Raw genomic sequence first — 13,632 nt, forward strand, 5'->3', positions numbered from 1 at the left:
ACACTTGTGCGTGGTTGCAACACTGTTGCCATTTTTCAAACTAAACGCCGGTGTATTAATAAATCATGTAATCGGAGTACTCTCTCCTTGATAACTGTTGTATTCCTGTTTTTAAAGTAGCACCCAGACACTCGTAGTCTACTACATTTGGATGCACTGTTTCGTAATAGACATGCAGACCAGCTGCATGGGATCACCGTCAGTAGGATTTATTTTCCTTCCTTGTAGCTTGGTAGTGCAGGCCTGCTGAGACCACATACATTCAGCTGCAGCATCGACACGACACACCCACTTTACTACATGACACACCCACTTGGTTAGGTTTAGCCATGAGGAGGGGGGTGGTTAGGGGTTAGGAGTCGGGGTGTCGTGTAGTAAAGTAGGTGTGTCGTGTAGGGTAAATCTGCAAGACTGCAGCTAAACCGCTAGACCCTTCTCGCTGAAACCGCTGCGGTAATGCTGCGTTCAGGTACTATGGGAAATGTGGGACTTTCTGATAAATGTCCATAAACTGTGTAAAATTACAATTATGAAAGTGGATTGTTCACCAGAATTTCACGTTTAGGGGTGATCCTGCAGGGACTCTTATCTGTAAAAGGAGGGGAATAATGCATCAGACATACAATTAAAAAATAGAGACAACATGGAACAACAAGGGTAAAAAGTAATATAACCAAACATTAAAACAGAGGCAATTAGTATGATTTCTGTGTTACTTAGACTGCAGTTAGCAGTCTTAATTGGGCTACTTACATGAATTAATTAAGTAAGGATTGACAGACAGTATGAAATGGGCATGTAAGACATAAGTGAATGGGTGTGCACTTAAAAGCATATGCAATAATATAAACACAGAACTTTAGAAGCCTAATTATGATATGAGAACAGACTCTGTCCCAGGAAAAAAAAAATCCACCTCCTTTACATTGTCTATTTTGCCTTCATTTCCATGTGGACACCATTGAATCCGTACTGATATATGCAACATGAGTAGTGGGATTTGGGAGCTTGCGGGGAGCACATGAAGGCAGCATGAGCCTGCCCCTATGAGCAGCAGTCGGTTGCATGTTTACTTGCTTTGTCAGCGGTGTCCCTGCAGTAGATATCTCATGTACCTCACCTGCTGCTGATCAGAACCTTGGACTTTTGTCTCAGAGAGTGACTTATCACATCGTCAGGACTCCTTATCAGCAGTTTACTCTCTCGCAGCATTTTCTTGGCCAGCCTCTTGCGGACCTTGAGCGGGGGCACGTCGGGTTCACGGTTTTTTTTTATATGGACAACAAGATGACGTTAAAATCCAATAAAAACGAACCTGCTGTCATACTGGAGCCTGTTAACAGTGTCCGGACAGCCCTCTCCGACCTGTACCTGGAGCAGCTCCTTCAAAACAAACCAAAGTCTGACAAGGTAGGTTGTCGTTTTTACCTTTAATTTTTATGCCCCCTCCCCAAGATTGTGCTGTACATGTTTGCTTCCGGGAAGCAGAGATGGGGCACATGACCCGTTGTTTGTTCCCTGACAAGATCTCTAAAAATAGACCCATTCGTGTTTTCATTATGAATGTGTTGATCTCTAAAAACAAAGAACTGTGCATGTACATCTTTCTTCTCAAATCAGATCTTGTAACCACTGCATTGCTCAGGTTTGCTCGGGCAGCTTCAGCTGGAATCCACTAGACATTGCATTAGCAATTTCACTTCTGTATTTTCCCTCAAAAACTACGCATGGAAACCATTTGTCAAATTGGGGAAACGAGGTTATACCACATGTCAGGAGGTCTGTGTTTCTAGCTGAGACCATTAGACTGTGAGCCAGTGTTCCAGTCAAACAAATGGTATTCTACTAATCCCATATCATGTTAAAGCAGTGAGAGTAAAGTCAAGTAGCATTATTATAGCTATACAGGTAAGAAGTACATGCACATTGGTGGTTGGTAATCCAAGTCTATGTTGTAACAGTTCTATGTAGTTTTGCATACAGATAGTGGTGAACTGCTACTGAGGAATTAGTGTCAACAGTCAGTTGAGGCCATGGAGGTTGTTTACCACACTGCATGCTGCAGGCTGTTGTTTTAGACATAGACGCAGGACCTGTTACCACATTAAAAGCAGATTTTTTAGTGTAACCTTTGACTTTAATTATGCAACACCTTACATGTATAACCACAAAGTAGCTTATCTTAAAAACAGCTGCAACTTTTTAAAAAGAGTGTTGGTAAGAGACAGGCAGGATGAAGCCTGACTTAAGGCCTGGATCTGGCAGACATCAGCACCGAGGGAACTGTTTGTGCTAAACTTCTTCTCTGAAATTGAACAGTCAGCAGTGAACTACTGAGGGAAATGGTGAAGGGAGGAAACTCCTTTCCTGACATCAGCAGTTCGCAGTTCAATAGCCTTGAGCAACAGTCTTGTCTGCGTGTCCTTGTGCTCAGTGCTGATTTGATAAAATCAGTATCTTTAAGTGAGGTCACATGGTCCATTACTTCACAGTGGAGACTGGTGTGTATAAAGACTATCATAGGTGATTTATAGATTCTTCTATTTGAGTTTGGTCATGAAAAGATGAGGAAAGTGAGACTTGTTCTGCTCTGTACACAATGAGCTATACTGTTCAAATAATGCAGACTTAAGAACAGTGCACTGCCCTCCATAGATAGTCATTCATGCACATCTCTCATAGCATTTAAACTCAAGGACAACTACACGACTTGTTATTTCAGCCACAACTTCTCACTGTCACCATCTCAGCCTTCAAATGAAACAGAAATCTAAATGTTAAAGACTTAAACAAGTTTTGGCAAGTCAAGCTTCAGGCAGACGACTTCAGTGCTGCTTTTCAACATCAACGGTCCTTCCAGCGGTTTCTCTATAATCTCTCCAAATTCTTCGAATCCGTGTTCACAGAAGTTGTAGCTGTTAAAGGCTGGAGTTTGTCTGATAGGCCTATTACTCACTCTGTTTATTTATTTCTAAAAGACGCAGTCCCCTACAGGCCAAATATTGATCTCCTACCGTGTCCCTTCAAAAGATCAATACTTCTTTGCCTGTTGACAGGAAATCCACCCTAAACCCTACAGGGGAGAGGGATTAATAATGAATATTTCTTGACTTGAAATGCAGAACTGTCATATGCCAAAAGAGGATAAGAAAGAGACAGAGTGCATTATAATGTAATCAGTCATATTAGCTCATAGGAAATACTATATAAAAGCAGATTGGAACAATAAGGTGTGGATTTTTATAGTGCGCTATCTTTTCAAGATAAATGATGTACTTAATCTACTTCATATAAAGCCAAACCCGCCTCTAGAAGATGAGCAGAACTTCAGAACAGGAAGCGCTCTGCTCTGTCCTAAATGTATGCTGCTATTCAGCCGGCTGTGTGTTTACTCTGTTGCTTCTCCCCACCCTAAACTGGTATTCAAGTTTCTGAGAGGGCTTCCTGACCCCAGCTATAGTAGCACAGGCAGTGAGTGAAACACAGTGACAAAAAGCGGATATAGACCTTTAATCATATGTTTATCTCTTTACACTGTGATAGTGTGAGTGAAGGAGCTGATAGGGCTTATTGTCAAAATCATGATGAGGCACAGTTAATTGTTAAGCTAAATTTAATTTAGTTAATATATTTAGCATTTAGTGGTCAGACATACTTCCTCTATTACTTAATCTTCTACAGATAGCTCCAATTGTTTTGTACCACAGTGGATTATCACAATGATAATATTTGACCTTTAGATTGAACCTTTCTCAGTTTCCTTCCTGCTCAGTCCTGCACTTTGTTGGAAAGAAAAAACTATATCCTGCGCTGTGCCTTGAGGGAAAACTACCCAATATACTGTAAACACTGAGCAGCTCTAAACTGAAACGTTTTGCTCTAGGAGAAGGAACAACATGTAAGACACATTTTGTATATCAGAGTTAGAAACCAATGTGTGCTATGTCAAGATAAATAAGTGCTGATTTTATCTGTAGCAAGATGGCTGTACAGATTCCTTTCCTCAGAGGATGTAATTCCATCTGTTCAACACGAGAGCCCATCCAAATGTTTCCTCCTGGTACAGTCCTGAGATATAATAGCACAAGGCTGGTAAATAACTATCATATTGCACAGAAAAACAACTGGTTGACTTTCACAATGTTCCTCTCTGAACTCGCCATCTCTAACTATAAATACAAAGACAGGAACATTGGGTTGTTTTTTTTTACCTCATTAGACCACCATTAGTCCATATTCTGAAATGAGCTTTTGAGTTTATTGAGCCAAAACAATATGCACACACATACTTGTTAAAGATAAATTTTAAAAAGAAAAGAGGAGTTGGGTGAAGTAACTACCTACATTCAACACCAAACCAAACAGTATTTTAGGGCTGAGAGTCATAGACAAGGAGGGTGATAATGATATTTATTGGTTTATTGTAGTGCTGATGCTGGAAAACTGATAAAAAAATTTTTGGCTAAAGTAGTGCTGATGTGTCATTTTTATACAGAAAGTTTGTGCTGATGCAGTAAATCTATCCCTCATGTCAGTATAGTGACCAATTTATAAACCTTGTGATGCTGTGTAGTCATTGTTTTACACAATATGTGAGTAATATGTATAGAAAGCCATTTTATTCATCCTGTGCCTGTACATGTTTGGTGTGATTCCATTTGCCAGAGGAGCTTTTTTTCATACAGCTTGAGAAATATATGAATCTCCTCTCTAAGCTCTTCAACTGACTGTGATCTGGAGGCCACCTTTGTTGACACTTTGGAAGAAGCGTGGAAATTTTCTGGGGATATAGATTGCCTGCTTTTAGACTCTTCATTTGGGTTCATTTAGGTGTAAAAGCACAGTTGATGAGTCCAGCCCAAACTGAAAATTCTTTCAAAAACTATAATTTGTAAAATGATCCAAGACTAATTAGTTTCCTTACATTAATGCTACTCTTTGATGTGATGACTTGAGGGTACTGGTGGTATCCATGACCACATGAAACTGGCGGAGCAGATCACTGGATGTGGTTAATGAGGTGTTACAACACTGGGTTAATTTTCAACCTTGGACATATGTTGAAACTGCAAATGAAACATAGCTGTTGGCACACATTAGCAAAAAGCTTCTACTGGACTTATTAGGAAATACCAGTGTGATAATGATCTGAACTCTTCAAATGAACTGACTGTAATTCTTTGGGATAAAGTTTTGAGATTATTTTCATAAAAAAGAAGCTAGAAGCTACTTTGTTGTTCTTTCCATTTCTAGCAAAATTGGTTTCGTTTTTTGTAGGATAAAACAATATAATGTTATTTTTTCTCTTTCCTTTTTTTTTAACAGGCTGCTATGCAAACATACGAGAATAAAGGGGCTGAGTTTTACACCAATGGTAGTGCTGGACACATGAACGGCAGAGAGCTGACCAAGATGAAAGAAGTAGCATTTGAAAAAAATCCCTCAGAGCCAATGGTACACCTGACACTCTGCCTCTACACACACACAATTTTTGTATTTTTCAAATGTAAATTTGTATTGCTAATATCCTCCTCTTTAACTGTGGCCTTTTGTCTTTTGTAGGGGGTCACTCTGAAACTGAACGACAAACAAAGGTGCACTGTGGCCAGAATATTGCACGGGGGAATGATCCACAGACAAGGTAATTAATCACATATAGATTTTGGTGTGAGTGCTAGTTGGGTGTTTGCTCGCTGACCTGGTTAGAGAGAAAGCTCTGTACCCAAAATGTCTACAATGGTTTGTCTCAGTCACAGCAAATCTGTAATTAGCTTAGCAATAGCATCTGTGTGCGTACTGGAGGGGGTTCTACCTCATGTTCTGATCAGTAACTGCAAGATAAGAGCATCAGTAAAATATCTTAAATGCATATCTCAGCTCATATTTCAAACATACTGTATATGACATTTATTTTTTACATGAAGTCTGAGGTTTGAGGTTTTTGACTGCCGCTCAATATTATTGTCAGTAATAATCAGTGAAAATTCTATTTTATTTCTACTGCAATGGCCAATTTTATACATGGTTCTCTTGTATTTCCTGCTTTTTAAAAGGCTTTTCTTGTCTTAAGCTTATCTCTCAGGAGAATAAATACTATTTCAGTGGCTGCTAACACATTCAGTAAAAGGACCACAATAACTGGAGATTATTTGGAGTTTTTATACTTCTTCTGGTTTCTTCTTCTCTCCAGGGTCCTTACATGAAGGGGATGAAATAGCAGAAATCAACGGAAGAAGTGTGACAAACCAATCTGTTGATCAGCTACAGAAAATTCTGGTAAATTGAAACTATATAATTAAAGTCGACACTAATCTATATGTAATCATTGCACTTATGAGTAAAACTATGTCATCTTTACATACAGAAAGAAACCAATGGAGTAGTCACGATGAAGATCATTCCCAACATGCAGAGTCGATCCCGAGCCTGTGAGGTAATTACATGACCAGCAGAACACGACCTGGGCCTTGGTCTTGTCTTGTAGTGCCTGTTATATTTGCTCTGAATGAATTTTGTGTTTCATATTTCCAAATTCCTTTTAAATTTGCATGATTAAACCAAGAAAATTAACTTTTCTTCAGACCTGGTGGTATATTCTAGTGTGTAATGTGCAAAGATGAGTTTGATTGCTTTTCTACTCGTCTTTTCTTCGTCAACTTACTTTTTTTTTTAAAGGATTTTGTTCTTTATCAGGTGAATCTTCTGTTAGTCAATGAACAACCCAGGTGACTATAAAATTAGTTCAAATTCAAAGAACATCACTCACAGTAGATTTGCTAGTTTGACTTGAAACACATTGGTAGCGTGCTTCATTCTGCCATCTACTGGCCACAACACGTCATTTCCTCCAGCAGCTATTAATGTTCCTTGTGCTTTGCCTTGGACATAAATATGGCTGCTGGCTTGTCAGCTGCTATTGATTAAACAGCATGCTCCTTTTTAATATATGATAAACTATACATTACGAATTTAAAAGAGCTTTCATTTAATAACTCCAAAGGAAACATATTTTATTCAGTAACGTTGCTCTTTTCTTAATGTAGTTTACATTCTGGTCTTTGCTGTGATCAGTGATGGCAGTCTACTTTGAACCCCGTAGTCCATTAATATGTAGATGTAGTTCAAAAGCTTTTCATAATTTTAATCTCCAAGAACATCATTTTTGGGGACCCAGACCACTCAAGTGAGTGTACTAATTTTGTGTGTGTACCACTACTACCAGAGTGATTTGGGGAAACCACAAATGTTCATGAACTGATTACTAACCCTCGTGATAATTTACCCTGAAGAGAATTTACATGTTCCTGCTGTGATCTTCGACAGCTAGTAATCTAATCTGGGCTATAAATAAACAATACTTTTGTAGCTGTTCAACTGGATGTTAATCAGACACCAAATTTGTGATCAGGGTAATTTTTCTGAGATATTTTTCTGTCCATAAGAAAAGCTCTCCTGTATGTTTTTTGCAGATCAGCTCCAGAATGTGAGCTGATAATTTGATATACTAGATGTCAGTGGGAGAAAATTGTTCATTTTCACAATATGAATTGAGCAGTCCAAGATCAAATCATAAACTTTGTATATTCTCTTTAAGGGTGAATTTCCAAATTAACATTCATAGAATCCAATTTTATGTGTTTGAAGCCCCAGTATGAATATTTCTTCAAAGGAATGCTATTTATGCATGTGTACAGGTAATGTTATAGTATGTACATAACATTAAGCTCTCATTACAACAATATGGATGTATTTTGTTCTGCAGACACTGCAATTGTCAGCAAGTTATTAACAGTTTCTGATGCACTGTTTGAATAAGAAATACACACGAGAGTGATGTTGAAAGAGTTGAGGTTGAGATTTTGCACATATACTCAAGATGTAACCCTATTTATGGCCTAAACATTTAAATATAACAAAATGTTAACTATTTCAATTCAAGCTTTGAATGAGCTTACTTTTCTTATACATTTATCAGAGTATTTATCTGTGGACTGTAAAATATCTGTTCCTTTTTACAACAGTTATTTGTTACAAAAGAATTACAGTGATGCTCAGCAAACATCTGGTGTAGCAGTATGTAATTTGTAACAGCTGTCTCAGAACACTGAAAATGAAAACTAAGGAAAATGTCTTCGTAGAGCTTACTTGTGGATGTGGTCTGTTATATTTTGTGTATCAAAGCTAAAAAGTCAGCTGAAAGACACTTAAAAAGGTTATGTTCAGCAACAACAAATACATGGATGTCAAAGACTGTGTTAACAGCTGTCTTAGGTGATGGGAGATTATTGCACACATTGCTAAGGTCTGCAGGTTATCAGAAATGTTCAGTTACAAACACCAAATACATAATTCAATGTTTATTTGTTCTTTACTCATTTCAAATTCAATGTGCTCTCAACCTGCAGATGTACATGAGGGCCCAGTTTGAATACGACCCCACCAAGGATGACCTCATCCCATGCAAAGAGGCGGGTCTGAAGTTTCAAACCGGTGACATCATTCAGATCATCAACAAGCAGGATCCTAACTGGTGGCAGGGCAGAGTGGAGAGCAGTGCTGCTGACTTCGCTGGACTGATACCCTCCCCAGAGCTCCAAGAATGGTAAACAGCTCGTCTGATGATTAATTCTGCAATTTGAAGTCGTACTTAACATGACATGATGATCATTGAGATAATATGATGTGTCACATCAGCACAGACTGCAGAGTAGAGCTCAATATTCCCAGCTTAGCCTAAATCTCTGTTTTCCACTGCAGGAGGGTGGCAAGTAAAAGCAAGGCCAGAGAGGGCAGTCAGTCCTGCAGCCCGTTCGGAAAGAAAAAGAAGTGCAAAGACAAGTACCTGGCTAAACACAGCTCGAGTGAGTATAACACTGGAGGCACTGTTTTCTTTCAGTTGTACAGTAGTTTGGCTTTGTCTACAACAAAATCCTTTCTTTTGCAGTTTTTGACCAGCTGGACGTGATTTCCTATGAGGAGGTTGTCAAGCTCCCTGCTTTTAAAAGGAAAACCCTGGTGCTTATTGGTAAGTGTCCTAGCTCAGGTGCATTATTTATTAGAAGGTATCAAATTCTTCTCAAATTTTTGATCAACCATAATACATGTTCTTGAAAAATTAGGCAGACATGAAGGTTAATGTTTGATTAAAATGTCCTTATGTAGTATAATTTTGGAAATTATGCTCTTTTTAGGTGCACCTGGTGTAGGAAGGAGCCATATCAAAAATGCACTATTGACCAGATACCCTGAGAAATTTTGCTACCCTGCACCGCGTAAGTGCACCCATAGATTTAATGTTTTTCTCTGAAGAGAGAAGCTGAGCCTGCTCAGTTGTCCTTGGGCTAAATTTTCAACTCCGATTCTACACAGACACCACCAGACCCCAGCGTAAGGATGAGGAGAATGGACAGGAGTATTATTTCATCTCCAACGAAGCCATGACCAAGTGCATCTCTGGGAATGAACTCCTGGAGTACGGCAGCTTCCAGGGATATATGTTTGGTACCAAAATTGAGACCATCCAGAAGATCCATGAGCAGGGCAAAATCGCTTTGCTGGATGTTGAACCACAGGTTGGCATTCACAAGTTGTTGTGGTACCATGAAAGGAATAGTTTTGATTTAAGGAAATTGTACTATTGTTCTAACATCACCTAGAGTCAAACTAGAGTTGTCTTTTATACATCTTTGAGAGTTTGAACATTATTATTTTATTTAAAATGGTGCTATTAACCTACATAAAACCAGTAGGAAGGAAAACATCTGATTCTGAATTGTTAACCTCAAGCAGTGTCTTCAAAAGTACATACAGATTCTCAACAATTATATAATCTTATTTATTTCATAAAAAATGAATGTCACATATTAGCAGTGTGTAGGTATGTTAAGACCTACAATCAATCTTTACATTGAGCAGCCATTGATGTGCCTGAAGGGACATAACAACGGTATCTACTGTATGTGTTTCCCTTGCTCTAATTAGGAAAAAAAAAACATTAAAATTCAACAGAAAGGGAAGTTTCCTGTAATTACTTTGCCTAAAAAGGTTTCCCTTTACAATAAAAGTTGCACCGCCTGTAGGAGAAAGTGGGAAAATGTGATCCTTCTACAAGCTATTTCAATGTAGTTAATGAATCTAACACAAATTCTTCGTGTCTTTTCTCTTTTTTCACATTTTACTGCAGACCTTGAAAGTCTTGCGGACTGCTGATTTTGCACCTCTCGTGGTGTTCATCGCTCCCACCAACACAGCTCCCCAGGTGCTAAATCTTCATCTGAATATACTCAAGTACTTTGAAACACCCAACCTCCATCAGCTAACAACTGCTAATCTTTTGTGTGTTGTCACCTAGACGGAGAACCTGCAGATGATCCAGAAAGAGTCCGACGCCATTCTGACCACATACAGACACTTCTTCGATGTGGTTCTTGTCAACAATGATGTGGACGAAAGTGTGAAAGGTGTGGAAGAGGCCATGGAGTGTGCCACCTCCACCCCACAGTGGGTGCCTGTATCATGGGTGTACTGACTCACCAATGTAATACCTTTTGTTTGTTGAAAAGCAGTGCAATATCACTCCTTACACAAAACCTCTGAGTTAGTGATGTCCCAGGTGTGTATGGGTTTACTTTTGCTTAATGTTAATTGTCACTGAGATTTTTTTGCACATGTGCATCCAAAAAAAAAAGCAATATATTGCACAATTATTAGGCAAATTGTATTCCTCAGGATTAATGTGTGTTGTTGAACAAATACAATGCTCGCAGTCAATCCAGAATGTTGTTGAACCTCAAACCTGAATGTTTAACAAAGGATAAATGAGTTTTGTCTTTCTCTGGGGAATATATAAATGTGCACAATTATTAGGCAACTATTAGTGTGCAGAATTATTAGGCAACTAAATTACAAATGCCTTAAGGCCTTTGCTGGCTAGCCAAGCAGTGGAGTACTCAGATGCATGTGATGGAGCATTTTTGAATGCTGAGGACTTCTTCCTGCTTATCTTCCAGAAACTGGCAGCAGGTTTGGGGGTTGATTTCAGTTTATCTTCAACCTGAAAAGGTCCAACTAGCTCATCCTTAATGATAGCAGCCCATACTAGTACCCCTCCTCCACCTTGTTGGCGCCTGACTTGAATTGGTGCCCTGTGTCCAGTAGTGATCCGGCCTCAGGCCAATCCATCTAGTCCATCAAGAGTGGTGGTCGTGTTTCAGTCTTCTTTACCTTGGCCATGTGTCTGAGTACTTGACATCTTGTAGTGTAGTTCCTGGTAGCTTCACGTTTAATCTTCTCAAGTCTTTTGCAGTTAATTTGTGCCTTTTATTCTCCATGCGTTTTTTGCGACCCTGTTGACTATTCACAACCAAACATTTGATTGTCTGTTGGTCACACCTCAATAGTTTAGCCATTTCAAGAGTGCTGCATCTGTCTGAAGTTAAATGTCTTTTTGGCCCATTTTACCTGAGGTAATGAAGCTGCCTAATAATTATGCACACCTTAATATAAGGTGTTAATCACTTTAGGCCACACCCTCCCGCATTGTACAAATACTGTACATATTACCTGAACATTATTAAATCCAATAAGCATTCAGGTTTATATGGTTTAGAGTTGGAAAATGCATAGAAATAATGATAAAGTCAGAATACTGACTTGCCTAATAATTGTGCACACAGTGTAGAGAGGTATATATAGAAAGTTGAGAACCTCACTAGGGTTGTTTTATTTGGTTGTTTAGAAATTTGTGTGCTTCAGGCTTTTGAGGGGCTACGGGATAGTTTTGGTGCCACACACTTGTGTGATCGTTGGAACGTGAGCAAATGCAAAATAGGACCACAACTGTGAATGAAATCCTCACTTTTAAATCACAGGATTTTACCATGTCTAACATTGACTCTGGATTCATTGTAATTTTCTTTTTCCTGTTCTCATTAGATTGTGCCATGAAATTGAGATTCTGAAACTGTTTGTTCGTACAGTATGTGTAACTCCATACAGTAATGTCCTCAACACATAACCTTTCAGTCAGTCATTGACAACCTCACTTGTCACATTTCATCAAAATTGTATACCTCATGGGGTACTGTAAAGGCACTTTTAAACAGACAATAAATTTCCCAGCTCTGTTGCAACTACTTCTTTGACTGTCATTAGTGTGGAAACCTGTTTTTCAAAGCCCTGAAGGAAAACGGGCAGTTTTATGTCAGTTGGAAATCTCCAAAACAAAATTCCTTTCACTAGCTCCACATAAGACAGAAAAACACATGGCAATGTCAGTGTGAATTAGAAAAATCTGAGAGGCTTAATTGAAGAGAGAACATGCAGTTTTTAGGATGTCCAAACTGGAGTTGGAATTACAGTACATCTCTGTTGTCTTTTTCTGTGAAACACTGACGGTATTTGAACATTTCAGACAAACATTCATCTGAGTTTAAAGTCAGTTAAACATAAAGATTGGTATTTCTGCTCTTAAATAGTAATTGGATAACATTTTATCAGTATGTTTAGACTAGACTTTATTTTATGTTTGTTACCTATGTGGTTAATCATGTCTGAGTGGAATATTCCATTCTTCAAATCTACTTCCCATAATGAATTAATTTAGTATCAACATGGCTGCACTAACTCCCAGACAATTTAACACTTGGACTATTGAGAACAAGAACTGCAAGGGCAAGGGGTTCATGTCCGCTTCAATTTTTCAGAAGAAGTCATGGTTCAACGCTTTGATCAGTTATAGATCAAGACTTGCGTGTCTGAGCTGTACAATACAAGTAATGTCCCTGTGTCTCCAACATTACAATTCCTCCCTCATCCACAGTGTGGGTGAAATATTTACAGGTTATACATGACAATGGATTTGTTCACAGCTTCCATCCAGAGCAGCTATGTAGACTTCCCTGTTAGCATTGTGTTAGCTGTCTACTTTATTAAAACAAAAAAAAAAAAATCATCCTATGTCAAAAAAAAAATACTGCTTTTGCGTTCTGTTAACTCCATCAAACTGAAGATACATACATATGTTAAGTGTCGCAAAAATCTGAGATAATTTAATTAGTGTGAAGTTTTTATGTGTCATTTGCATTTTGGACTGAATGCAACAAAATTAGCTTATAAGTTTAAGCAGAATTCAACAACAGAACAGGCATATGGAGTACTGCAAAGCAAAAACACCACACCAATAAAGTCATATACAGTATTTTTTCTCAAGAGACTATTCAAGATTTAACAAAAACAGTACAGTACTGTATGTATGTTAATACAATATAAGTCACAAAACATTATCGAGGTCACGACTGTGAAGGAGGCATCTACCAAAGCAGCATCCACCAAGCAATGAAACAAGGCTGTCCTATGGCACCACCATGTGGTTGAGTCTGCACAACCAAAGCTATTCTCAGAGAATACTGCAAGTTAACCTTATGAACTACAAGACTGAACTTACATCTCTTTTGAAGTCACACGTTATATGCATAGCTTGTACATAAAGTGTTCAGATGAAAATTTGTCGATTCTATGGCAAAATTATTCACCCTGTTACCCTAGGGTAAATCAGCAGCTGTCAAATAGAAGCTGGAGAACAAGTTCTATCATATCAGATTTTTTTTGTTTGTTTTGACAGTAAATGTAAAA

The 13,632-nt window shown here is 38.4% G+C and overlaps 1 protein-coding gene across 1 annotated transcript; it reads left to right on the forward strand.

Moving 5' to 3' along the window:
• The first annotated feature begins 1,025 nt into the window (after window positions 1-1,025).
• Window positions 1,026-11,200, forward strand: mpp1 (MAGUK p55 scaffold protein 1). Its single transcript, XM_044369680.1, has 12 exons — window positions 1,026-1,410; window positions 5,326-5,454; window positions 5,563-5,641; window positions 6,191-6,276; window positions 6,365-6,433; window positions 8,406-8,602; window positions 8,758-8,861; window positions 8,945-9,025; window positions 9,192-9,272; window positions 9,370-9,572; window positions 10,184-10,258; window positions 10,352-11,200. The coding sequence occupies exons 1-12, from the start codon at window positions 1,066-1,068 to the stop codon at window positions 10,526-10,528; spliced, it is 1,626 nt and encodes a 541-aa protein (XP_044225615.1). The 5' UTR covers window positions 1,026-1,065; the 3' UTR covers window positions 10,529-11,200.
• The last annotated feature ends 2,432 nt before the right edge of the window (window positions 11,201-13,632 follow it).

This window comes from Thunnus albacares, chromosome 13 (assembly GCF_914725855.1).
Source record: "Thunnus albacares chromosome 13, fThuAlb1.1, whole genome shotgun sequence".
Taxonomy (NCBI): domain Eukaryota; kingdom Metazoa; phylum Chordata; class Actinopteri; order Scombriformes; family Scombridae; genus Thunnus; species Thunnus albacares.

Bases quoted from the DNA above. Each gene is read 5' to 3' on its own strand.
- mpp1 (XM_044369680.1), top strand. From the start codon at position 1,066: ATGTTTACTTGCTTTGTCAGCGGTGTCCCTGCAGTAGATATCTCATGT. The intron at 5,455-5,562 runs GTACACCTGACA...TGTCTTTTGTAG, and splicing joins AAAATCCCTCAGAGCCAATG to GGGGTCACTCTGAAACTGAA. The intron at 6,434-8,405 runs GTAATTACATGA...CTCAACCTGCAG, and splicing joins GTCGATCCCGAGCCTGTGAG to ATGTACATGAGGGCCCAGTT.